Here is a 25,564-nt window from a genome sequence, read left to right as displayed (position 1 = left end):
GGTCTCAGCCAGCCCCCGTGGGTTGGCTGGGTGGGAGGGTTCTTGGAGGAGCCCAGCAGTGCTGCCTCCATCACGCTGAGAACCAAACTTCGCCTCGTTTGCTATAAACAGACAAGCTGGAGTTCTTGCTGGGATCTTTTGAAGTTTTTGGATACTGCAAGCTCTGTGCCTAGCAGGAAATTAGTCAAGCATCACGGGAAGCTACAAAAGCAAGGAGTGAGCCTAACCAAGCCAGGGCTGTTATCGAGGGCAGAGGCAAGTGAAGACACTATTTGGATAACCCTTGCTCAGGCACCACAGCTCAGGCTTGCGTTGCAAGGCTAATATTTACCTACGGCCTAAACAAAGTCAGCATTTCAGAACTTTGCTCAAAATGCTGCACAAACCTGGGCTGTTTCCTTGAACTTGTCTCAGAGAAGGGAAGAACTTGTGTCTGTACCTGTGTGTGAGCTGTGCTCAGGAGCAAACAAGTGGGAAGAAAATGAAGTATCTGAGCAGCTTCCTGGTTTTGTTCCTCATTTCTGGAGTCGAGGGCTTTGATCTGGTTATCGACGACATCCCAGATGTGAGTATTTGGAGGCAGAGCCCAGGTCTCCCTTCCTTGCTGAACTCTGGGTGGAAGCAGCAGTGGGAGCAGAATTGGGTCACTGCTTCACAATTCTCTTCTACTTTTAGCTGTAAATATCTCTGATAATTGGTCTTCATTTGCCATTTGTAATGTTGTTTTATTTTTTTTAATATTATTAAAGCTTATTATTATTACTGTTTAATATTATTAAAGGGAGAGTGTGAGCATAAGTCCAAATTTCATTCCAAGCAGTTTCATATTCTTACTTCAGTGTTGCCTTTTCTGGTGTGGTTTTTTTAACCTTTAAACATTTAAGTGGGCTTCTATACTCAGATCTTCAGCATATTTTATACCCTGTTTCCCTGGAATAAGCAGAAACAGGGCACCTAGACATCTTTGTGAATGGAGCCTCCTTGGTGGAACACTGTGAACTTCAGCAAAGCTCTGTATGGAATTAATTTTTTGTTAACAGGAATTCAAATATAGAGTGAATATCCTATTGACTTTACATTCCTCAGCAGAGGGACGAGAGAATTTATAAAAGTGACCATCCTTTCTTGGGATAATAGTATGATGAAAAGAAGTATAGTTATAGCTTTGACTCTGAAACTGAGTCTAAATTTAAACCCCCCAGGCTCAGGTGAACTTAGTTTTGGTGTCTACACCCATTTCCACGCTGTAGTTTTGAAATATTTCTGTGAAGTCAGCAGAGATGATATGAGGCTTTCTTTTCCTTTCCAGGATCAATAAAAATCTTCAGTGAGCTGGGATATCCTATTTTTCTTTATTTTTATAGCCATTTTCTTGACTCAATGAGATTTTAAAACTGAGTTTGTAATTCCCAGGAAAAATATTCCAGACCTGTGGTTCTTTCTAATTGTAGATGCCTTACCAATTTAACATCACTGTGCTTAAACAATTTAAATTAATTTTGTGAAAACCTTTGTGGGTATGCTATCACATAAGCTGGAAAAGAAGTCATGCACTTAAACTTCTTTATTGCCATAAAATAAACTCATAACAAAATTTAATTAAGAGTGTTGCTGTGGTGTGACCCACACTTCTAAATGAATCAGTGCAGCTTTACACTTGGAAAAGACGTGATGTTATTCTGCTGTCACTGGGGGAAATTTAGTTCTCAGGTATATTGGTGTAAAACCAGAGACAATTTCTACTGGTTTGAGGAGAAATTCTCTGTACTTGCTTTGAGTGAGATCAGTGTCTGAAATGCTGTAGTTTCCATGGCTTGACCCATCCTGATGATAATCATCTGCCTCTTGCTCTTTGTGGTCATTTTATGTTAAATATTACTCCTTGTTTCAGAAGAAAAGGCAGTAAAGTGATGGTAAAGGTCATGATTTCACAGGTGTTTATAGAGCTGGTTGGCCACTGAGGGAAACTGAATGTGTGAGGATTTTGGTCTGAGATGGTTTGTGCTCCCCATTAGCATCCAGGGGAGGTAAATTCCCTTTGGAACTCTCCTGTAAAGTGGTAATCAATAATAAATCAAGTGATAAATCAAACAGCAAGGCAGCAGCAACTCTTTCTTCTTCTCCCTCCTCTAGGAAGTGGAAAACCTGATTGATCTGGAAATTGATGGATTTCCCACAAGCTCCAAGGCGAGAAATGGCAGGTACCAGGTACAGTACTCAGAAATGCTTCAAAGAGGAGGGAAGCCAGAATGCCTGGGAGCTCTCTCCAGGTGTCTTTTTCCATGTCCAGGGTGGTGAGTGTACAATCATGTGGGACCAGCTGGTTTTTATAGGCACTGAGACTTCCATATCTCTGGCTGGGACAAGAACTGCTGTCTCCCTTAAGCACAGCAAGCCTTTGTTCTGTTATCTGTGCTCCTGAGGTGATAAACAATGGAGATACTTGTCTAACTTCATGTCTGGGAAAAATCCCATAGAAACAGGTGAGGTTTTTCCATGAGAAAGTGAAAAAGGACTTCAAACATTGGCAAGTGCAGGCTGTAAACATTCAGTCCATGCATTCATATTTAACTCTGGTCAGAGAGTGACACTCAGTGATGAGCTGGTACCATCTGAGATCTGGGAAGAAAATTTACTTCTGGCACACTGATGGGTTGCAGATTATTTTATTCTGTTGGATTGGGACACAGAAACATTTAGAGCAGCATTGAAAGAGTTTTTCTGTGTTTTACACGGTAGCAATTAATGATAATACTCATTAAATCAGTTGTTTGAATGTATTCATTTTTCATTACACTGTATGAAAGAAATGATGATCAGAGTGGAGCTTGTCCTCCACCAAGCTCTGGTGCCAATTTTCTTGAGCTTGTTCAATGTAGTGAAAACGAAAGATCCTCTTGAGTAATGTTGGATTTCCCAGAGTCTGAAATCACACACAGGCAAACCTGATTTTCCTTTTTCCTAAGGCTTTGGATGGAATTTATTGACACCTAAAGCCTGCATAACAGTGGAAGAAAACGGTAGATTTTAGAGTGAGTATGAATCAAGCCTTCTCACACTTGCCAGTCCAGTATTTAAATAATTGAATCATGATCCAAACAGAATCATGATCCAAACAGAAATCCCTCCTAGCTGCACTTCTGCAGGGCATCATTTCTTTCCAATATGTCTGTATCAGTGCCATATGAATTATGTTGCCTCTGTTCCCAAAATTTCTGGGTACATAGAGGCACAGACAAATGCATGCAGTAATTTGCAATTCTACCACTGGTTTCATTATACCATTTAATGCTTTTATTCCCATACATTATTTCCCATCCTTTACCTATCAAAGAAATCTTTGTAAACCAGTGGAACAAAGATCTCAGCTACTCTTATATTAGTTGAGTCACAATATAATAATATAGATTAATATAATAATACAGTCACAATATGATAAATTAGATTAAACTGAACTGTGCAAGTCATCTTGAGACAGCAGCTCTTGGCCAGCAGCAGGCACACAGTTATTTCCTGTTCATCACTGCAGGAAGGCTGTCTCCCAAATTATTTTTTCAGCACTATGCTTTCCTGCAAAGAGCTCACCAGCCCATTGGCAGCAAGGCAACAGAGTTCCCTGCAGACCCTATTGATTGGCTCTAAACACAGAGGATGGTTTTCTAGGTACAGATAAGGTATTCTGCTATTTTGCTCATGAGTAATTCTCAAAATGCTGTGCCTCAGGTGTGTGCATGGTCCTCGTGACCACAGCAGCAGAGTTTTCCATGGGCTGGAATGCAGGTGACCTTGTGAACCTCTGTATGGTGGTGCACAGCTATTATCTCTCTTTGGGAGACAGATAAAGTGTCTAGACCTGTGAGGCACCCTGTGAGGTGGGATGTTCTGCAGCACATTGCCCAGATCTGGGTCCTGATCTCTGGCTGTCCAGAGGTGAGTGAGATCACTCCTTTTTCCTTTTCTGCCTGCCTGGTTTCCCCTCCAAGAGAAGCAGCACAGGAAGGATATATGGAAAGAGATAGGGTGGAATGATAGAATCGTGGTATGGTTTGGGTTGGAAGGGAGTTTAAAGCTCATCTCATTCCAACCTCCCTGCCTCGGGCATGAACACCTTCCACACCTTCCACTAGACCAGGGTGCTCCAAGCCCCACTCAACAAGGCCTTGAACACTTCCAGGGCAGCCACAGCTTCTCTGAACATCGTCTGCCAGGACTTCATCACCCTCACACAGAGAATTTCTTCTTAAATCAGCTGGTTGGAGACTCCCCCAGCTGCCAGGGTTTAAATATAACCAAACAGACAAGGATCCATCTGCAGCACTGTGAAGACAAACTGTCTTAGGTCTGAAATTTCTCTTCTTGCATCTCACAGTGAGGATCCCCTGAAAGGAGTGTGAGAAGGCTGCAATGGATTTGGAGTGTGCTAAAAACTGCTTAGGAAATTACAGAAAAATAAGTGAATTATGAGGGAACAGCCCCTCAAAGAACTGGAAGGGTTTTCCAGGTAGATCACAGAATCACAGAAACATGGAATGGTTTGGGTTGGAAAGTGTTGGAACCCTGGTATTCCAACAGGAAGGGACCTGAAAGATCATCTAATCCCAACCCCCTGTCACGGGCAGGGACACCTTCCAGTCAACCAGGTTGCGCCAAGCCCTGTTCAACCTGGCCTTGAACACTTGAAGATCACATCTTCTTTCTGGTTCCTTCTGTGGGGCATCTGCTTTTCAACATTTTTCATGCCCCAGTAGAAAAAAAAAAAAAAAAAAAATCTGTCAAATGCAGAACATCTGTGATTCTGCTCTCCTTATTTTACAAATTAGCTACGATGTCCATGCACGGTGATTTGAACAAAGATCACTGTTAAGGGTTAAATATCCATGGCCTGCACAGGTTTCAGGAGAAGATGCATCTCAGTATCTGCAGACAAAGCTCAGCATCTGTGCTTCAAACAGTTCCTGAGGCACATGTTGTCTTCATTCTGATTAGCAATTTGGCACGCATGAGATATGGCTCAAGATCCTGGTTTTGTGCAGTGATCAGCAGGTCTGGATGTGGTTTAAAAGCCAGGATCTGCCATGAATCCTCATGCTGGAAATAGTCTCAGGTACCACAGAAGTCCCTGTTCTCAACAATCACTTCAGCACTCAGACCTGAAGTAGGATCTTCAAGGCCAGGTTGGCTGGGGCTTGGAGTAACCTGATCTAGTGGAAAGTGTCCCTGCCCATGGCAAGGGAGGTGGAACTAGAGGATCTTTAGAGTTCCTTCCATCCCAAATCATTCTGTGTTTCCATGATTCTGGGGTTCAGGTGCCTGAAGATAAAGCTCTGTCCTCCTGGCCTGTTGGAGTGGTTGCCCTCTGCAACCTCTGAGTTCCCCGGGGTATGGCTGGCCCAGCCCATGTCTGATCCCTAACAACAGCCATGGCAGTCACTACATGTGCCAGTGATAAGCTCCCCTCTTCTCCAGCAAGAACTATCAGGAGGGAAACCTGGGCACCCTGAAAGCTTTAACCACCATTCCTAACGTGGGTCAGGAGCCCTAAGCTGAGAACCAGAAAAGTAGAAAAGTACCCCCAATAAAACAAAACCCCTGTATTCTAAGGTCTTGGTCTTCATCTTTCCAAAATTAAATTTGTTTCAGTTAATGTTGGTTTGATCTTAATTTGTATTCAAGCTGGTGATGTCCCCTGTGCCAAGGATATGTGTGGGGCCAAAAATCACTCTTCATGGTCTGGTCTTTTATCAGGTGTGAAGGTCCAGTCCACTGTACAGTGAAGATTGTGGGGTGTGACAGGATCAGTCTGCAGAGGGTCTCTAGAGAGCCATAAACTTCCATATCCTGAAATCCCAGTCTGAATGGTTCAGGTAGAGTCTTTAGAGCTAGAAAATTAAAACCTGCATTTGTTCTCAGGCAGGGAGAAATCCTCTCCATTGGCCCTGAAAGGATCCTTAAAATCATGTCTTTAACATGAGCTTTCTATGACATCATCATCTCTTATACAGCACAAGATTTCCCTAGAAGAGTGTATCAATTAGCTTCAAATGAATTTAACAATTGCAGAGCAATCTTCCAGTGCACCACGGGATTAAAGCTGTTTTCATGAGCATCTTCTGTGGTTTTGGGTCCTCTTGACCCTGGAGAGCTGAGCTGGTCTAGGTGTGATGATAACATGAAAGTAGATCTCTGCATTAAAAAGTTGCATCTAGGTGAGCCAAATTCCCTTTCAGGGGATTAATAGAAACATTCCTTATGTGGGGGAGATTTTTTTTTTGGAATTAAAGAGAATTATTTGAATGGCCACAAGATGTCATCATCTTGCCATAGATATTTCCAAATGGAGCATTTCATAGGGCAGGGGGAAAACCACGACCATTAAATGAGCAATTTTGTCTAAGTAATCCATGCATAACTAATTTCCATAGGCACAAGCATGTAAATGTAATATTGATTACACAATGGGTTTTTTTATTTATACATATTGCATATAATACATAAATATTTTCTAATGTAAATGGCAACAAAGTGAGCTAAAGAAGTCTGGGGTTTAGGATATTTCACTTTTCATGGAAAAACAAAGAGAACTCTTCTGTTAAAAACAAGGGTGTCTGAGGATGACTTTCTGCCAGCGTCATTTGCTTTCAGGAAGAATGTTTTTCTAGAAGAGAATGTTTTCTTTAAAAATAAAATAAAAGACAGAGGAAGAAAGCTGTCCTGTTTATGACAGGTTCTGAGGCACAGCTGGGAGATCACATGCTGTAATATCTCATGTAGAAATACACGAAATAAGACAGAAGGAATAGTCACACTTTGGGAGCTCAAACTAATTCTCATTCATGTCCAGAGAAGGGCAATAGAGCTGGGTAAGGGTCTGGAGCACAAGTCTGAGAAGGAGCAGCTGAGGGAGCTGGGAAAGGGGCTCAGCCTGGAGAAAAGGAGGCTCAGGAGGGTCCTTGTGGCTCTGCACAATCCTGACAGGAGGGGGCAATCAGCTGGGGGTCAGGCTCTGCTCCCAGGGTACAAGGGACAGGACAAGAAGAAATGGCCTCAAGTTGTGCCAGGAGAGGTTTAGGTTGGATATTAGGGAACAGTTCTTCAATGAAAGGGTTGTCAAGAATTTAAACAGGTTTCCCACGGAAGTGTTGGAGTCACTATTGATGGAAGTATTCAAAAAAACTTGTAAATGTTTAGTGACCCTGGCAGTGTTGGCTTAATGGTTGGACTTGATCTTAGATGTCTTTTCCAAACTTAATGGTTCTGTGATTCCCTATGATTCTATGATTCATAATCTTTGAAAACTACTTTTAGACACCGATCCCTGCCTTGAAACAGCCAGCCAGTGCTCTTAGCTTTGCTGAAATATCCCCTCCATATTTTTGTTTTCCAGCGGAGCACATCTGACTGGGGGTACGTTGGAGATCTGGTGAGTATTTTTCTTCCTCTGTGGTAAGTAATACTGAACAGAGTGATTTTCTAGTTAACCATTTTTTTGGAAATCAATCCCTCTGTTTGCTTAGTTCCTTGTTTTTACTGCCGGTTGGGTATTAACCTATTTTCTTTAAACAGAGTGCTGTTTGCACAATACTATTGATACATCTCCTCTTGGAGGGAGAAGGGTATGGTAAATATGAAGAAATAAGCATCAAAACTGATTAGAAAAAGACAATGTCTTAATAAAACGCTTAAATATTGTTATCCCCCTGCTGTAACCACGTACAGCACTAGGTCAGTAACCAGCACTTCAAGTCTCCTCTATTTAGGACTTCTATTGAAAGTCCTAAATTTTGGGAAAATGAAAATGTGAGCTCTCTCCTCATTATATGATATTCAGGATTACAGTGTAGCTTTCCATGCTGGATTGCACTTATAGAGTCATTCCAAGGACTGGTTACATGGTAAAAAGCAAGGAAAACCTTCCAGCTTAAAAAATACCCTTTTTCAGCTGAAATGTTATCATGAACTATATTCATGTGACTGTCCTGCCACAATTTCCAGGTAAAATATGCAGATGTCCTGCACTTGAGCTCATGCCCCCTCTAGCTGCCATATTGTAAGGAGCAGCAATTAAAAAGTAGCACTGAGACTATAAAGAGGATTGATATTGTCCTCTAGGGCATTGTTTTCCAGCGGCGCCCTAAATTTATAGAGCGATTTTGTCAAATGCAGGGGGAGGATGATGACAAGATAGGTCTTTACAGCTACAAGGTGCAATCCACCATCACATCTCGGCTGGCCAACACAATGATCCAAGCCAAGATGGTGAACAACGCCAGGCGGCCCCAGCCCATCGTGTTTGACGTGCAAGTGCCCAAAGGAGCTTTCATTGACAACTTTACCATGTAAGTAGTGGTCAAGTGATGCTAGAATACAAGCCTCTCTGAGTTCCTCAGATGAATACAAAAGTAAAATTAAAACCTTTAAAAAAAATTAAGAGATATTAAACCACATAAATATGAAGTAAAAGTTCATGTTTAAAGTAAATAGAAGTATAAATTATGATTTTAAATAAGTAGAAGTACATTTTAAGTACCTTTAAAAACTGTGTTAACTAATAAAGGCCCTAAGGCTAAGTTTAAAGTTCAATAACTTAACTCCAAACATAACAAAAGCATAACAGAACTTTACTTACCCATCTAAAGTAGATAGAACTATATGCATAAGTAAATAGAACTATTCACATAAATAAATAAACTTATATATGTAAAATTTAAGTAAGAAAACAAATTATACAATTGCATAAATAAATATTACATACATAGTTTTTTAAGTAAAAACTAGCACTACTTTCACACATTAAGATTAGATTAGTTTAGAAATAATATTTTAGAATTGTGCTTTTGGCTAATTAGTGGTTTTATGTATAAACATCCCCCTGTCCTAGAAAAAAGAACAACAAGAAGAAAAAGAAAAAACTATAGTTCCTACGACTACTAAAAATATCAGACTCTATATCAGAGAACAACTATCACTACTATTACCATTGTTCCTACACAGAACTTTAGAACTCTATACCAGAAAGTTTTTAACACAGACTTTAATACCTTAAACTCTTTACCTTTGAAACTAATATATTCATACAATAAACAACTTTATAACAACTACTTGTGTCTCTTTGAAGACCCAAGGCCCAACTAAAATCGACAAGGTATCAGCCTTGTCTTCTGGAAGCATTCAATGGGCTGGGAAGGAAGTATTTGTAAACACAAAAAGCTCTTACTATTTTCCAGGTTCAGTATTTTTTTGCAGGCTTTCTAAAGAGGTTCATGTCATCAGTCTGTCTGTCTGTCCAGATCCTCCTCTCCAGTAATTATTGAGCTGTTGGTCAATATCAACAAAAATGGACAGAAGTCTCAAAGAGACTAAGCCCCCACCTTGCCAGATCAAAGGAGAGAGACCCAAACCAGAGCCCTCACTGAACAGAAACTGGCCTGGTTCAGTATCTATTCAGAAAGGCAGCAGCCAGGTTGCTGGACAGGAGATGTCCTGATCCATGTTCCAAACCAGCCATGACATCAGGAACTACCTTCCCTGCCCAAAGCATGGGGAAAGTGTGAAGGAGCTGGAGGAGAGCAGATCCTCCTCAGAGCACAGTGGTGCTGGCTACTTGAAATAAAAATTAGGTAGGGAAAAAGATAGAGCTCTAGTGAAAATCAGAATTCATTACCTTGGGGTTAAACAAGAACCTTGTTATTTCATTTCCCACCAGCTTAGATTTCACTGATGTAAACTGAAGAAACAGTCCTCGATTGTAAAGTTGTTTCTTTTGCAAGCTGACTGTGTTTCTCTCTCCTAGGGATATCAATGGTATCACATTTACCAGCCATATTCGGGAAAAATCTGAAGCCAGAAAAATGTATGCTCAAGCAAAAGCCAAAGGCAAAGCTGCTGGAATAGTCAGGTATAAACACTCTGGCATATGGGATTTGTCCTGAACTTACTCACAGGACAACTGAGAAGACCCATCCCAGGAAGAGATAGATGAGGGGGGATCCTGGAAAGGAAAATGCTTATTTACAGCAGCTCTGCTATTTAATTGTCGTGGACTTAAACTGTGTTTCAGCTTTCAGCTTGCTAAAACACCCTGTGCTAGCAGACAACTGCAGCTCCCTGACAGAGGCCACAGTTAGAATCAAAAGCCTCAATCTAAACCAAAGTTTAAAGAAGCTTTTCCTTCTCCTTGTATTTTCTCAAAATAACCCCACAGCTGATTTTTCAGGAGCAATGCCTTGGACATGGAAAACTTCCAAACCGAAGTGAATGTGCCGCCAGGAATGAGGATCCAGTTCCAGCTCCACTACCATGAAATGATCCGAAGGAAGCTGAGCTCCTATGAGCACATCATCTCTGTGAAGCCAGGACGCCTGGCCAAGCACATGGAGGTAAAGCAGAGCTGGAGTGTGTAGGAAGAACCTCACAGGTGAATCCTTGCTGAGAAAACACCCATAGTTTTCAGGGAGCTGTTCCTTCCCATGGCAGGGGGCTTGGAACTGGATTAACTTTAGGATGCCTTCCATCCCAAACCATTCTGTGATTCTAAGACAAATCATGGTTCTGGAGGGACAACCAGAGATCATCAGCTCTCATAGGACACTACCTCATGAAGCTGGGGTTTTTGTGAAAAGCACTGCTCCAAATAAATAGCAAGTACTATTTGTTTTCCTTCAGTCAAGTTTACACCAGAGTATAAAAATGTCAAAGCTTGTTTGGCCGAGTGGTTCTGACGTGAGTCAGTCACAATTCAGGAGATTCTTGGCTGTGTTTACGAGTGGGGGCAGGACACATTTGTTCCTCTCTAGACCAGGTTGCTCCAAACCCAGTCCAACCTGGCCTTGAGCACTTCCAGGGATGGGGCAGCTCTCCACAATAAATGTCCTCCTTTCCTGCCTTTAGGTGGATGTCCGCATCATTGAGCCGCAGGGACTGCGCTACGTGCACGTTCCTAATTCCCTCGGAGATCATTTCAATGGAATCACCACCATCTCCAAGGGAGAGAAAAAGGTAACCAGTCACAGACTGGAAATAGCACAAAATCTTCCGCTTTCATGCTTACTCTACACAGTCCTGGCAATTTTTTGTACCTGCTGGAAGCATGCGAAAATGCAACAAAATCTGTCGATAATTCCATAGTAATATGAGAGGTAGTATTCAATATTCAAATTCACCCCCATTCCTAGTTTAGCAAATTATTTCGAGGTACTATGTGTCTATATTAAGTCTTATCTTCTCAGGCAATTTCAAGTTATCCAGTTAAAACAGAAAAAAATGCCATAAAGTCTGCATAATCAATCACATGGCCAATGAAAATGTTTCCTACTACTCAATTCACAGACAAATGGCAATCCTCTTTTTGGGGGGAGAAAGTCAAGTAGAAACCTATTAAAAATGTTGATAAAATTATGGATTGTTTCAAAAAGGAAAATGTTAATAAAACCCAATGTGTTGCTTAATACAAATGGTTTGCACAGCTCTAGTTGAAATATTTGGTGCTGTAGATGGGTCATGTGATTTGTGTCACAGTTGCTACTACTGAATCAACATATCCAGGCAAACCTTAGTGCTGTTTTTCTTCTGAAGTGACAAAGTCCACATTTTCCACAAATAATGAAAGCAGGAGAGTGTTCAGTGAAATCAGGCATTTCATGAAGATGTGGAGTTTCCTTGTGTCAATCACCCCCTCTCACACAACACCTGGCTGACTGATGATCTCTCCTCATTTCAAGGCTCACGTTTCTTTCAAACCAACAATGGATCAACAACGAAAATGCCCCAAGTGCTCGTCCACGGCCGTGGATGGAAATTTTGTGGTGCAGTATGATGTGAACAGAGAAACCACGGGGGGAGAACTGGAAGTAAGTGTGGCTGCTCAGCTGGGACCAGAGAGCTGTGAATAAAGGAATTGCTGTCCTTCAGCAAACTGTGCCTGAACTTCATCCTTCAGGGAAATAAGCATGAGGACGAGCTCTGTATCCAATTGAAAGAACAGAGGGATTTTAAGTGGGCAGAATGGATTTATTTAATTTATGACTAAGAAATGGGCTTACATATAGTAGGAGAAGATTTCTGTCATGTCCAAAAGCCAATGTCTTTATACCTGGCAGCACTCTGGTGATTTAATGTAGAATCAGAGGATGGAGTCATTGGATGTAGTACCAATACATCACAAGGAGACAACCAGAACATCACTATTTTTATGTTAACATGAAGCTGAGTTATGAGGTTGAATTATTACAGGCAGAACAGTCTTTTTCAAAGCATTTTTCATTCCTCCCTATGCTACGGCATGGAAGTTGTCTGAGAACCAGGCTCAGCTTTTATTGAGTAAAAATGGTGTAAGGCTACAGAGACATGCAAAGATGAAAGTTAGAACTGGCCAATAAAGAAGAGAAAAAGACAATAGGGAAAAATAATTAGCTCATTAAGAAAATAAGAATTTTCTGCTCTTTGCTGTCTTGAGTTTTCTGAAAGCTTTGCTATAGCTCATTTCACTGGGATTTTTTTATTTTATTTTACAGATTTTTAATGGCTATTTTATTCACTTCTTTGCTCCGGAAAATCTTGATCCACTGCCCAAAAACATTTTATTTGTTATAGATGTCAGTGGCTCGATGTGGGGACTAAAAATGAAACAAGTAAGTGTTTGACCTCTGCTGTAAAATGAATGTACTGCCAACTTTCCCCATGTGCTTTACCATGCAGTTCTGTAGCACACTGGCATGTAAAATTAGCAGCTTAATTTGGAAAATATTTGGAACCAAAGACTTCATGATTTCACCCTGTTATTTATAATGCTTCTTCCATGCTTTAAGGAAGAGGTGGTGCCAGATTTTAACTCTAAATTTAAATTTTAATGGACAGATCACAAAATATTTTGCAAAGGCTCTGACCTCCTTTTTCTCTAATGCTCCATACTGAATCCTGGGAAAGTCTCGATGGGGATACTACATCCCTGCTTTCCAAACATGGATGAATTGTTGACAGCATTCTGAAGACCACTAAGGATTGTTTAGACAACATTACCCATAAAGGGGAAAACATGTTAAAATAAGATATTTTAGTCTGCAAGAGAAAATGCTTCAAGAAAGATAATCAGCCTCCAAATATGCAAACAATTTTTCTGAAAGGGAAACTCATCAACTGATTTTTATGCCCAGACAGGGTAGACTAAGATGGAATCAGATGGATTTGCATCAGGAGAGGTTTAAGCTATATATTAGGGAAACCCTGTAGGTCTGAGTGAGGAGTTTGGGAGATGGTATATCATGTGTCACTGAAGGGTTTTAAGAACTGACTAGACAAACATTAGCTGAGGATCATCCAGGTGTATTTGAATTTCTTTCAGAGCACAATAGTAAGGCTTGGCAGATTGCTTCCTTGGGGAAATCAGTGCTGCAAAACTGGGATACAGATTAATTGTCACTTGTTTAAATCACACATCTTCAAAGAGATGTTACCCAGCCTGAAATGACTGCGTTGCAGACAGAGCTAAGTCTCCTGAGCTGATCCGAGCAGTTGCTCTCTCCTAAACCAGAAATGTTTCTCCCTTTCACTTCACTCTGTGTTAGCAGGAGTTAAGCAAGTTGAGCCACATGAATTCTAATTGCATTTTTTCTGTTTCTTCGGTGAAAATGTCAACATTATGCAAGAAGTGAAAAAAAAAAAAAAAAAAAGAAAAGCCCAAAAGAGAGAGAGATTTGGACAGGAGATTCTAATTTGGATTTCAGTGCTCATGTGCTTATTCCTCAAAGGCTAATGTGCTTATTCCTCAAAGGCTAATATTTTCCCCTGGTCACAAGTTAAGAAGAAGCTTTTATAAGCATGAAGCATAAACCTGTCTTCTCTTAAACTTCTCCTCAGACCATCGAGGCCATGAAGGCAATATTGAGTGAGCTCCGTGCTGCTGACCAGTTCTCCCTGATCGACTTCAACCACAACGTCCGGTGCTGGAGAGATAATCTGGTCTCAGCCACCCCATCGCAGGTGGAAGATGCTAAGAAGTACATCCAGACAATCCATCCCAACGGGGGTATGAGGTTTTGATTGCAGGGTGCTCGCAGAAGTTGCTTCTCACAGGAATGGGTGCCTCAGACAGCCTTCAGACTCTCAGAGTGTTCCTAAAAAAAGAGTCTGATTCCCAAAATAGAAAAAGCATGCCTAAAAGAGGAGCAAGAATTGCAGTTTATTGTACTACAGGATGGGATAGCATTTCCTTCTATGGCAGATAGAACACAGACCACAGAAGAGCTGCCTTTAATCCATCTTACCTCCCACCTCAGAGATCCCAAATATCATTGAAAGATGAAGTCCATCTCATAGGTCTGGATGAACAGGCAGATGAAATATTCCCTAAGCAGAGAATCACAATCATTTGCCCTGGGCTGGCAGCCAGCTAAACACGAGCCAGCAGTGTGCCCAGGTGGCCAGGAAAGCCAATGGTGTCCTGGCTTGGATCAGCACTTGTGTGGCCAGCAGGACCAGGCCAGTGACCATTCCCTGTGCTGGGCATTGGTGAGGCCACACCTCCAGTCATGTTCAGTTTTGGACCCCTCTTGACAGAAAACACATGGAGGGGCTGGAGCGTGTCCAGAGAAGGGCAATGGAGCTGGGAAAGGGTCTGGACCACAAGTCCTACAAAAAACAGCTGCAGGAATTTAAGGACATGGTTTAGTGTTGGACTGGGGTTAATGGTTGGACTCAATCTTAGAAGTCATTCCCAACCTTAACGATTCAATGATTCTATGAGCGACTAAATGCCATGTGGGCAAACTGTTTATCCTTTTTGTGCCTTCATTCCCTGTCTGATAAACTAGGACAGATGCCTTTTTCAGCTGCACAGGTCTTTGGAAGGGGCTTATGATGATTTTAATCTGCCACTCTCTGAAGTGCAGTTCTGGATTTGTTATTCAGTTATTTTTGCATCAATAGTGTAGAGAGACTCTCCCTAACATCAGAGCCTTCTGGTGCTGTGGCACCTTCATTTTCAGAAGTTTTCACTACAATGAACATGAAGTTACAGACTTGTCCAAAATCTTCAGTGTGTTGGAAAGAGGAAACCAATATATGAGTGACTTTGTTACCCCAAAAAGAATTGAGAGATAAGTTTAGAGATCAGCTCCCATCCAGCAAAGCCACTTTAAATGCAGCATTTTATTATCTTGTTTTTGGAACTGCTGTTTTTTTTTCTTTCTTGACAAAAAAAATTACCTATTTTCTGACTGCTCGGTCTTCAGGTTTCTGTTCCTCTTATCCTGATTTCTTACTCTGCTCCTTCTGTGTCACAAATCAAACCTTAGATAAGCTCAGCAAATATATATCTCTTCTTGTCCAAGGAATGGGCTGATGGCCAGAACAGGAAGTTTTTTCATGCTCTCATTCAATCACCTGCCTGCAAACCCAGTAATTCTTCCTACACCAAGTAGTTCCCAACACCACAAATTGTCACATTGGAATTAGTGAGGGGGAGTGGAGGAGCCTCATGAAGATGACAGCCTGGGATGAAAAAGGGAACCAGACTGCAGAAAGGCGTACCTAAACATCAGAGAGGAGAGGTTTTGCTGCCTTGATCTCAGCTCTTGTCCCTCTTAACTCCACTAGAATCTTAGAACTGATCTGGAGTCAACAAGAGTAAAAAACTTGTTTTCTTCATTGTGTCTTTGACAGGCACAAATATCAATGAAGCTCTTCTCCGAGCCACTTTCATCCTGAACGAAGCCAAAAGTTTAGGCATGTTGGACCCAAACTCAGTTTCCATGATTGTATTGGTATCTGATGGAGACCCGACAGTAGGTAAGGACCCTGCTTTGGGTGAGAAGAAAGGCTGGCAAGTTAAGCCTGAAAAAAGCAACAAGTAGACAATTTGGCAGTAAGTTAAAAAAATTCCATTCATCTTTCTTCCAATCCCTTCTGCTTCCCTTTTGCCAAGTGCTAGAAGTGCTACGGGGCTTTGCACAGAAGCTTTCAAAAGATGAGCAGCTTGTTATGCAGGTTATGATTTTTTTGCAATTTACAGAAGTGCACAAGTCCTGTAGGACAGGTAATCAGAACAACCTTAGAGAAATTGGGCTTTTGAGCAACCTGGTCTAGTGGAAAGTGTCCCTGCCCATAGCAGGGGGGCTGTAACTGGATGATCTTTGAAGTTCCTTTCAACACAAACCATTCTATGATCCTATGATTGTACAAAAATTTCCTCTTCCTATGAACTTAGCCCACACAGATCTATGCAGTCACAAGCATAACATCAAAAGCAGGAAAAGAGAGTGGAAAGCAAATTAATCTGGAATGAATTTGGTACAGGTCAAAGCAATTGCTGACTTGAAGATGTCAGGTCCAAAAATTCTGCCATTAAAAATAAGCCTGAAAAAAAAAAAAAACCAGTCCCAATGATGACAGAGAACATCTTAAGTATGAGAAACAAAGTAAAGTCTTCATGGAGATGCCTTAATCTGCAGAGAGCTTGAATCACTAATTCTGGAAGAACTCTAGATGTGCTAGAATTTCAAATCCCCCTAGGAAGTTACTAAGAGCCCTGGATATACAATGAAAACTCATCAGATATCAAAAAAAGTGTCCAAAAGGATCTTCTTCAGTGCAAACACTTTGTTAATCTCTATCCAGGAGAAGCTCAAATGGTGCTGTAGGCAATGGAAATCTGGCATTGAGCTTGCTGTCTGGATTTCCCTGATATCCAGAGAGAACCAGAGACACAGGGAGAGCAGGAATGTGCTCACCTCGATGGAAACTTTCCTGTTGCTCAGGTGAATGTCACCCTTTCTGTGTCTCCAAGGTGAGCTGAAGCTGACAACAATCCAGAAGAATGTGAAGCAGAGCATAAAGGATGAATTCTCTCTCTTCTGCCTTGGGATTGGGTTTGATGTAGATTACGATTTCCTGCAGAGGATCGCAACCGACAACCGTGGCATGGCCCAGAGGATTTTTGGAAACCAGGAGACTTCTCTCCAAATGAAGGTGAGCTTCTGCCTCATTGCCTCTGAAACTCTCCTGTTCTGTTCACAGCTGTAACTCCACTAGCAAGAAGTTCTCAAAACCCATCATTTCTTCTGGAGAGTCCTGCAAAATATCAAGAATTTCAGTTTAAGTGGTCCTAGTTACAGTTTTAATAATATCTATAACACACACTTTACTTCCCTGTGTAGGATTAATATTCTATAAAACAGCTTTGACTATAGAAAAAGACTTTCTGAATTAAAGTCTGAATTAAGGTCTGGATGTTACTTTAGGCCATTTCATCACTAACAAAATCTCTAGATATAAGTGATAAAGGATAATCCAGATTTAACCAATGTAAGAAAAAGTGCAGGTCTAGCTCTGGCTCCAAATCAGTGAGCAGGAATTGTTGCTGATCAAACTCTGACATCCTTAGACTGTTACTGTTCCCTGATTTCACCATCTATACAAGAATTAAGTGGGGAGGAGATGTGTGTCTTATGCAGGAGCCCAGAGCTGACCATCCTGAGGAGGGATTCAGGCCCACATACATCCGTGCTCAAGACTTTTAGGTCTGGGAACAAAGGCCTGGATGAAGTCCATAGCCCATGGACTTCTGGCCATCCTTTGACTTTCACAAGAATTGGACCAGATATTCTTGCTGTATCCCCTTAAGAGTGTGCCAAGTATGAAGAAGTCTGCAGTTGATGAGATGAGGAAATTCCCTCTTGCTCATTAGGGCTCCGGGTTTTGTCACACGCTGTCCTTTCAGTAAGAGTGGCCTGTGCAAGAGAGTCACTTCATGCACAACAGACTCACTTCTCTGCTTCCTTCCCTCTCAGAATTTCTACAACCAGGTCTCCACCCCGCTCCTGAAGAAGATTCAGTTCAACTACCCCCAGGAGTCAGTGTCAGACGTCACCCAGAGCAGCTTCCACAACTACTTTGGTGGCTCAGAGATAGTAGTGGCTGGGAAGGTGGACACGGAAAACCTGCAGCACTTGGAGAGCATCGTCACAGCGACTGCAGTGAGTGAAGGTGTCCCTGGGACACCTGCTCGGGGGATTTGGGCTGGTCCATTCCATCCTGTGTACAGTCTCCCTGCTGAAGGTTAATGCCAGTGGAGGGTTTTGTCCTCTTGGGTTCTGGGTGGGAACGTGGGGATACTCATGGGGAGATTTTTCCAAGAGTGTTTCACAACAGCTTCAAGTACAGCCAGCAATTGTCACTCCCTGCACCCTGCCAGAGGAACTTCCTGCTAATAAATGTACCAAAAAGATTAAATCTGGACAAAAGTATGGATTTTCCTTCATGCTTTGTGGAGATGCAGGAGTGATCCCCTAAGGTAATTCCTTTCATGACTGAACTTCCCACCATCAGGGAGTTCAAGCTAGTGGATCTAGAGCATACCAAGTCCTAGCACTGCCCTTTTATGTGTGATGAGCCTTTCCCATGTTTTCAGGGTTGCTCTTCCAGGTGGAGTGTGGTGGGATGGGAATAGTACATCGAGACCCTTCTTTCAGAGGAGGAACAGAATTATCTGCACTCTTACAGGGCTTAGGAGTTATCATTTGTCAGTTGTTGGAAAAAACCCAAACATCTTCAGTATTTTTTCCTGCCAAAGCACAGTGCAGTCCAAGGGTTTGTGTGAGAAAGTAGAATTCGGTTTGTGTTCTTCAGTGGAATTGGATGTGAAAAAGCCTGAGGGCCAGATTACAGAGCTCTGTCAAGCTCTGCCATCCTTCTTTTGGCATGAAGTAGCACCTCTTGGGCTACTGCTAACACCTCCTTGAACTACTTTAATCCACTGCCACAGAAGTGTCTGTCTTTAACAGAAGGACCTCCTGCTACATTTTCCCTCTCCATTGCAGTCAGGCCAGTGGTGCTGGGACTTTCTGATCTAGAAGTGACCAAGGACAGAGCCAGAGTGGGTCCTTAACAACAACCAAGAGGGGAATTCAAGGCATCCCATTCTTCTGGCTCCCATCCCTCATCTTTCTCTCTCTCTGACTGCACAGGCAAACGCAGAGCTCGTCATGGAAACCCTGAGAGATGTTGAAGAGCTGGATGGATTCATGAAGAAGGACAAATATGCAGATCCTGACTTCACCAGGAAGCTGTGGGCTTATCTGACTGTCAACCAGATGATGGCAGAGAGGTGAGGAGAAATGTGCTCAAACAGGCCTGGCTGTGGGGCTGAGGGAATGAAATGATGGAGATTTACCTTAGGGAGCCTGAGTGAGAGCCATGGAGCAGCTCAGGATTAATCCCCTCAGCCTTTCCTCTTGCAACACCACTTGGCTCTGTGACCCCTCCATGACAGAATTGCCATGGCAGCTGCCCTGTAGAGCTGCTAACCAGGAGTTCTGCTTCTGCTTCCACCCAGAAACGCAGCCCCCACTGCAGCTTTGAAGAGGAACATCACCAAATCCATCCTGCAGATGTCTCTGGACCATCATATCGTCACCCCCTTCACGGCCATGCTGATAGAGAATGCTGAAAAGGATGAGATAATGCTGGCAGACCAGCCCAAAGACCCCAGGAAGGGCTGCTGCCCAGGTCAGTGTCTCACTGTGCCAATTACTGTCTCTTAAATGGTGTGAAAACAGCCTCTGGTCTGAATTAGAGACACAAGGATGAAGATACTGACAGAGATGTGACCTGTGCAATCTTCAGCCCTGCTGTTCTCCCCAGCTCCTGTTGCCCCTTACTCCTCTTCAGAGTAGGGTCAGCAGATGTGAATGTCAGCCCAACACATTAAACAAACCAAGTTTCATGGATTGCTTAGGATCATGTTGCTTTATGAACTGAATGGGAGAGAGACAGAACAAGTTACTTTGTCCTGTCTCCATCATGGAAAAAGGCAGAGAGAGCTCTAGTCTAGAGGAACATGATCACAGCTATTAAATTATTGCACTTCTCTGAAACCTTTATTCACATGGGTCATCCCACAGCATGCAGGAAGAGCCCTGCCTTTTCTCAGGCACCTCAAACTCAGGACCCAAGTCAGCAAAGCTTTTACTATATGCTGAGTTTTTAAAAGTCAGCTTTTTTCTTGCCAAAACACTTCAGCCCTTACATTGGAGGCTTTGCTAAAGTGGGAGCTGCTCTCATGAATGAGAGATAAAAAGCCAGGCTACATTTTTTCACTAATAACTTATGGTGAGCTATCTACCCTCGGATTTCATTGGTGAAGACACTGGAGCAAATCCAACCTTATGTCATTATACAAATCCATTGTAAATGGTGTTGCACCTGCTTTACATTGGTATAACAACATCAGGCTTTGATTTACTGAAGAGCTCTAAAAATTACACTATAAAATATGTCAGCACTTGCAGAACCCTAATTGTGACTGTCATCTAACAGGTACTCTGGGATTAACCCCAAATGCACCCAATAACAACAAAGGGATCCCAGCCTGGGCCAATGTCACAGCTGTGCCAGTCAGCTTCATGCCTGAGCAAAGGAGCCCACCTGTGTCCTCTCTGAGCATCAACAGAGGTAAAACCTACAGCATTTCTCTGCCAAGAACACCAGACACACCAACACTCATCACCTAATGACTCACCACCATCCCTAGAAGTGTTCAAGGCCAGACTGGATGGGCATTTGAGCAACCTGGTCTAGTGGAAGGTGTCCCTACCCCTGGCAGGGGGTTTGGAACAAGATGCTCTTTAAGGTCCCTTCCAACCCAAGCTTCTTCTTTATAAATCATTGAGTAATTTTGATTTTGAATGGATGAACCTATAAAAATATGCTGTAAGCTACAAGGATGATACTATTTTGGATCCTAATAGGATTTAAAGTAGCTAAGTGACCTCATAAGCTGCTGTGTGCTTCCCTGAGGCTGGGGCTGTTTGCTGAGCTTAACTTTAGCTTCTCTGCAGTAGCAAAGTTACCTCCATTGTAAATGACAGATGAAAGCTATTGTAGAGTTACTGCTGTTGTAAATGGCAGATAAATGTTCTGTGGTAGATAAAAATCTCTGAGTGCACTGGTGACTGATGGATCCTGCTAATTCTTGGGCCTTTGCCACAGTTTAGTGGCAGTTTATTTGAGCAAGCCAGCTGTGAGAACCACTGCCCATAAAAACCACGGTGTTACTACAATAACTCTCTGTGAGATGTGTGTATTTATGTAGTGATTACACAAAGAGCTCTCAAACTCCTTCTCAGCACAGGGAAATGCCAGACACCACCAGCCCAGCAGGAGCTGGGCAGAGCTCTGCACTGCAAGACAAGGCTGGAAGCAGCTGCCTTCAGTGTTGGGTGCAGTTATTTGTCTCAGGCATCTGAGGCAAATTTTAAAGGATATATGAATTTCTGAGGGGCCCAGTCTTATCAGGTCATTAAATATACTGTGAGAACCAGTCCTGGATTGTATTCCTCAGTGGGATTAGTAGGCAGGGTGTGTCTTTACCTGGCATCAGTATGGTTCTCTGCATTTGGCAGCTCTCAAACCAGGAATGTCACTTCCTCCCCTTAAACCAGGGAATTGTATGAGGAGGAAGTGTCTGAGGGACTTTTGTGAGGAGCAGCTGAGAACTTTTTTAGCTACCTTAAGGTGGAAAGGGCCCTCATTTTACTATGAGGAATCCCAAAAACTGCTTAAAAATCTTTTTGGAAAGCTTTTGTGTCTCTCCACTCTAGGTGCTGACCTGCTTCTCACACTTGTTTGTTTCTGTGTTTCAGTGGACAATGACCCACATTTCATCATACACCTGCCCAAGAGCCAAAGGAACATCTGCTTCAATATCAACTCAGAGCCTGGGAAGATCCTAAACTTGGTTTCTGATCCTGGCACTGGTAAGGGAGTAAAACATGGCTTATTTTACAGCACAATTTTTTTCTTTTGGGTCTGAAAAGTGTTTGGAAGGACCAGGGGAATTTCTACAGGGAGGACTGTGTGCTGGCAGGAGTGTGAGCAGCAAGCTGAGGAAAATGGTTATTTCCATCCACATCTGGAGTATCGTGTCCAGTTTGGGCCTTGCCAGTACAAGAGAGATGTTGACAAACTGGACTGAATTCAGTGATGGCCACCAAGATGATTTTGGGGCTGGAGCAGAGGACAGAGAGGGAGAGGCTGAGACAGCTGGGTTTGGTCAAGCTTAAGAAAAGAAGTGGTGGATCGATGATGGATCTTGTTGTTCTCAACTATGTGATCAGAAGGTGAAGGTGAAGCCTTGCACATGTCCAAGGTGCACAGCTAAGGGACAAGAGGCTACAGAAACAAGGTGAAATTCAGAGTAGAAGTGAGCTACTGGGGAAGACCCTTTCAAGGTGAGGATGGCCAAACATAGGGAAAGGAGCCAAGATCATGGAATAACAGGACACTAGAAGTTGACTAAGACCATAAAGATTATCAAGTCCAAATTTTAACCCAGCACTGCCAACTCCACCACGAAACCATGTCCCCAAGCATCACATCAGAGTTTTTTTTAACATTTTCAGGGATGGTGACTCCACCATTTCCCTGAGCAGCCTGTTCCAATGACCACCCTTTCAGTGAAGAAATTTTTCCTAATATCCAATCTAAACCTCCCATGGCACAACCTGAGGCCACTTCCTCTTGTCCTATGCATCCCTTACACTACACCTGCAGGGGTTTTGCTCCTACTCCCAGCAAGATCTAACAGAAATTCCCAGCAGATTATTGTGCTAAGGGGTGAACAGTAGCATCAGGAGGCAATTTAATAAATTTTTCTCTTCTCTTGGCTGGAAAAATGAGAAAAACAGGGGGTCAGAAGGGTTCCTGTTTCTGTTGATCCCGTGGTGCTCCCTGTTGAGATCAGAACTCCAAGTCTCCAGGCAGTGCTCCAAGAGTGAGGCAATATTTCCTTCTCTGCTCTTCACAGGAGTTGTGGTCAATGGGCAGCTCGTCGGGGCCAAGAAAGCAGAGAATAAGAAACTCAACACATACTTTGGCAAAATTGGGTTTTATTTCAAAAAGAAAGGCCTGAAAGTGGAGATAACCACGGAAACGATCACGCTGAAAGATGGCTCCTATGCCATCACACTGACCTGGGCTGACACAGGGCACATCATTCGCAAACAGTGAGTTGATAGTTTTTCACCTGCTCCCACGCAATTCTATTTGAGATCCCCTCAGGGTTCCTGCCATGCCTTGACTCACATCATCCAGGAGAGCTTCCCCTGCAGGTTAACAGCTGTCAGCCATGCTGGACACCCTACAGCACTGATTAGGCAACAGGATCACATCCAAAGTCTGTATTCACTGTAGAAGGAGCTTAAATTTGTAGGGGAAATTAGGTTGCCTCAACATGGGGGTGAAGTGTCTGTTTATTAGGCACTGTCCTACCAGAACTCTGGGTACCACTCGCAAGTTCAGGGTTTTTAATGGATCCTCTGACATACCTGCCATCCCTGTGGGATTATTCTGGATGCCTGAGTGAATCTCAAGGGGCTGTGGGGTGGGCAGATGAATTGACCCTGCCCTTTTGGTCCCTCTCTGCCAGGCTCCTCATATCTGTGAAGAAAGAAAGCAACGTTACCATCACTGTGGGGGAGGAGATGTCCTTCATGGTTCTGCTGCACCGCGTGTGGAAGAAACACCCAGTGAATGTTGACTTCCTAGGAATCTACATTCCCCCAGAAAACCAGTTCTCTCCTGCAGCCCATGGGCTGATAGGTAAGGGCTGGGGGCCGGGCAGTGGGAATGCTGGGACACTAGGAAAGGGTTTTGCTAGATCTTGAAGGGAATTTTACAGAATCACAGACTTAAAATATCCTGAGGTGGAAGGGACCCACAAGGAGTCCAGCTCTTGCACAGGACACTCCCAAGAATTCCACCATGTGCCTGACAGCATTTTGCAAATGCTCCTTAACTCTTGTTTAGTGCTGTGACCACTTCCTGGGGAGCCCCTTCCAGTGTCCAACCACCCCCTGAGCGAAGAACCTTTTCCTAATATCCAGCCTAAACATCTCCTGGCACATCTTCATGCTGTCAGTTTGTTTGTGTCCTGATGGAAAAGCTATGGAAATTATTCAAAAAGAGAATAGAGAAATTCCTGTAATGTCCTGGAAGCCCCAAGGACATAGTGGAACATCAGGGACCAGGACATTATTCCTTATTCCAGCTGGGTGTTTTCAAAACAGACCTGAGTAGACTTGGTGACACTGAGACAGGACTTTTCCCTGTCTGCCTAAACTGCTACATGGTGAAAATAAAAAGACAAAAGCAAGCTCCTCAAAACAAACCCCTCAAAACTTTCTGGGGAGATTTCTGTGCAAACATCTGTAATAAATTCTTCCCTAAATGACAGTCCTTTCTGGCAGTGGTATAAAACAAAAGCAAGGCCTCAGTTCATAAGGTAAATCACCCTTCCGAGTCCTGGACCCACGCAGAACTCCTTTTGAGGAACAGAGGTTGTTTTCCTGATTTGTGAGAGACAGTGCCCTGTGGTCCATGCAGGATTGGTTTGCCTGCTGGAGCTAGTTTGATTTTCCAAAAGTGCCTGGCAGCAGCTGACATGGAGCTTCAAAGGTCAGGCCACACAAACAGCTTTAAACTCTCCCTGACCAGGTCAGTTTGCATCTGAACCAGAAGTGTCAATCCACCACCAAACACCTGGGCAAGCTCCAGAGAAACCACAAGCCATCATGGAAGTGAAGGGCAACAAGTTCACTGTTACCAGGTAGGAATCCTGTGCTTTACTGCTCTCTTTATAAATCAGTTCTGTCCTTGGAGCTGCCTGGAACCCCCCCAGAATAGGCCCACGAGGTCACGGAACTGTAAAATTAATTGTGTTTTGTGGTTATTGCCACTTCCTGCTGGTGGAAGACACATCTCCCCACTTTGGAAGAACAGCAGCAGCATTGAGCAGGATGTCTCTGTGTCTATTTGCCATGTTGTGACCCTCCTTTGGGTGTCCTCTCCCTGCAGGGGCGTGCAGAAGGACTACAGGACAGACCGTGTGCTGGGGACTGACGTGCTGTGCTGGTTTGTGCACAACAGTGGCAAAGGCTTCATAGACGGCCACTACAGGGATTACCTGGTCCCCCACCTCTACAGCTTCATGAAGAAACCCTGAATGCTCCAAAAAATTCCCATCTGCTCCTTCATGCCCAAACAACTCCTCTGAGCAGCAGCTGTCACACCAGGGTGACTGGAGGCGACCCCACCACTGTTTATTTTGTTTTATCAGTGTTTCAAAGACATGTAAACTCCCTTTTCTGCTGAGAAATTAAATCTGTAATAAAGTGACATGCTGGGTTGGAGGAGGTGTCTTCCTCTTGCTGTGTCTGATTTAATGGGCTGTAAACTCCATTAAAAATTTCTACTATTTTCTAATATCCACTTCATAGTAGATGTCTAAGATCGTTGCGGCTCCTGCAGTGTGGGTAATACATATGACCAGATTTAATATGTATTTAATATTTACACCTTTATGTTTCCAGACTGCTGGGAAAATATAAGTTTGGAAAATAATGTTGGACTGGGCAAAAAGAAGGATGTGCATTAAGTAAAGAAAATTTAACAGAAAAGGAACATGGGTCTGGAATGAGTGTCATGAGCAGTCTCCAGTATTTAAAGATGGATTAACCAGTGGTGAGGAGGGTCCTTGAAATAATTGTTGCTACTATATTGGCAAGAAATTAATTAG

General features: G+C 42.9%; 1 protein-coding gene across 1 annotated transcript; it reads left to right on the top strand.

Moving 5' to 3' along the window:
- The first annotated feature begins 358 nt into the window (after positions 1 to 358).
- On the top strand, positions 359 to 25,178 carry ITIH2 (inter-alpha-trypsin inhibitor heavy chain 2). Its single transcript, XM_053978891.1, has 21 exons — positions 359 to 565; positions 2,134 to 2,208; positions 7,385 to 7,420; positions 8,164 to 8,336; positions 9,791 to 9,895; positions 10,214 to 10,376; positions 10,888 to 10,995; positions 11,718 to 11,846; positions 12,510 to 12,626; positions 13,852 to 14,020; positions 15,655 to 15,780; positions 16,778 to 16,959; positions 17,781 to 17,966; positions 18,957 to 19,096; positions 19,325 to 19,497; positions 20,308 to 20,442; positions 21,633 to 21,746; positions 22,796 to 22,994; positions 23,417 to 23,589; positions 24,484 to 24,595; positions 24,844 to 25,178. Exons 1-21 carry the CDS (start codon positions 482 to 484, stop codon positions 24,989 to 24,991), a joined length of 2,847 nt encoding a protein of 948 aa, XP_053834866.1. The 5' UTR covers positions 359 to 481; the 3' UTR covers positions 24,992 to 25,178.
- Positions 25,179 to 25,564: the final 386 nt, after the last annotated feature.

The sequence above is a fragment of the Vidua macroura genome, chromosome 5 (genome assembly GCF_024509145.1).
Source record: "Vidua macroura isolate BioBank_ID:100142 chromosome 5, ASM2450914v1, whole genome shotgun sequence".
Taxonomy (NCBI): domain Eukaryota; kingdom Metazoa; phylum Chordata; class Aves; order Passeriformes; family Viduidae; genus Vidua; species Vidua macroura.
Note: the sequence above shows the minus strand (reverse complement) of the source record. Positions and strands in the feature narration are given on the sequence as shown.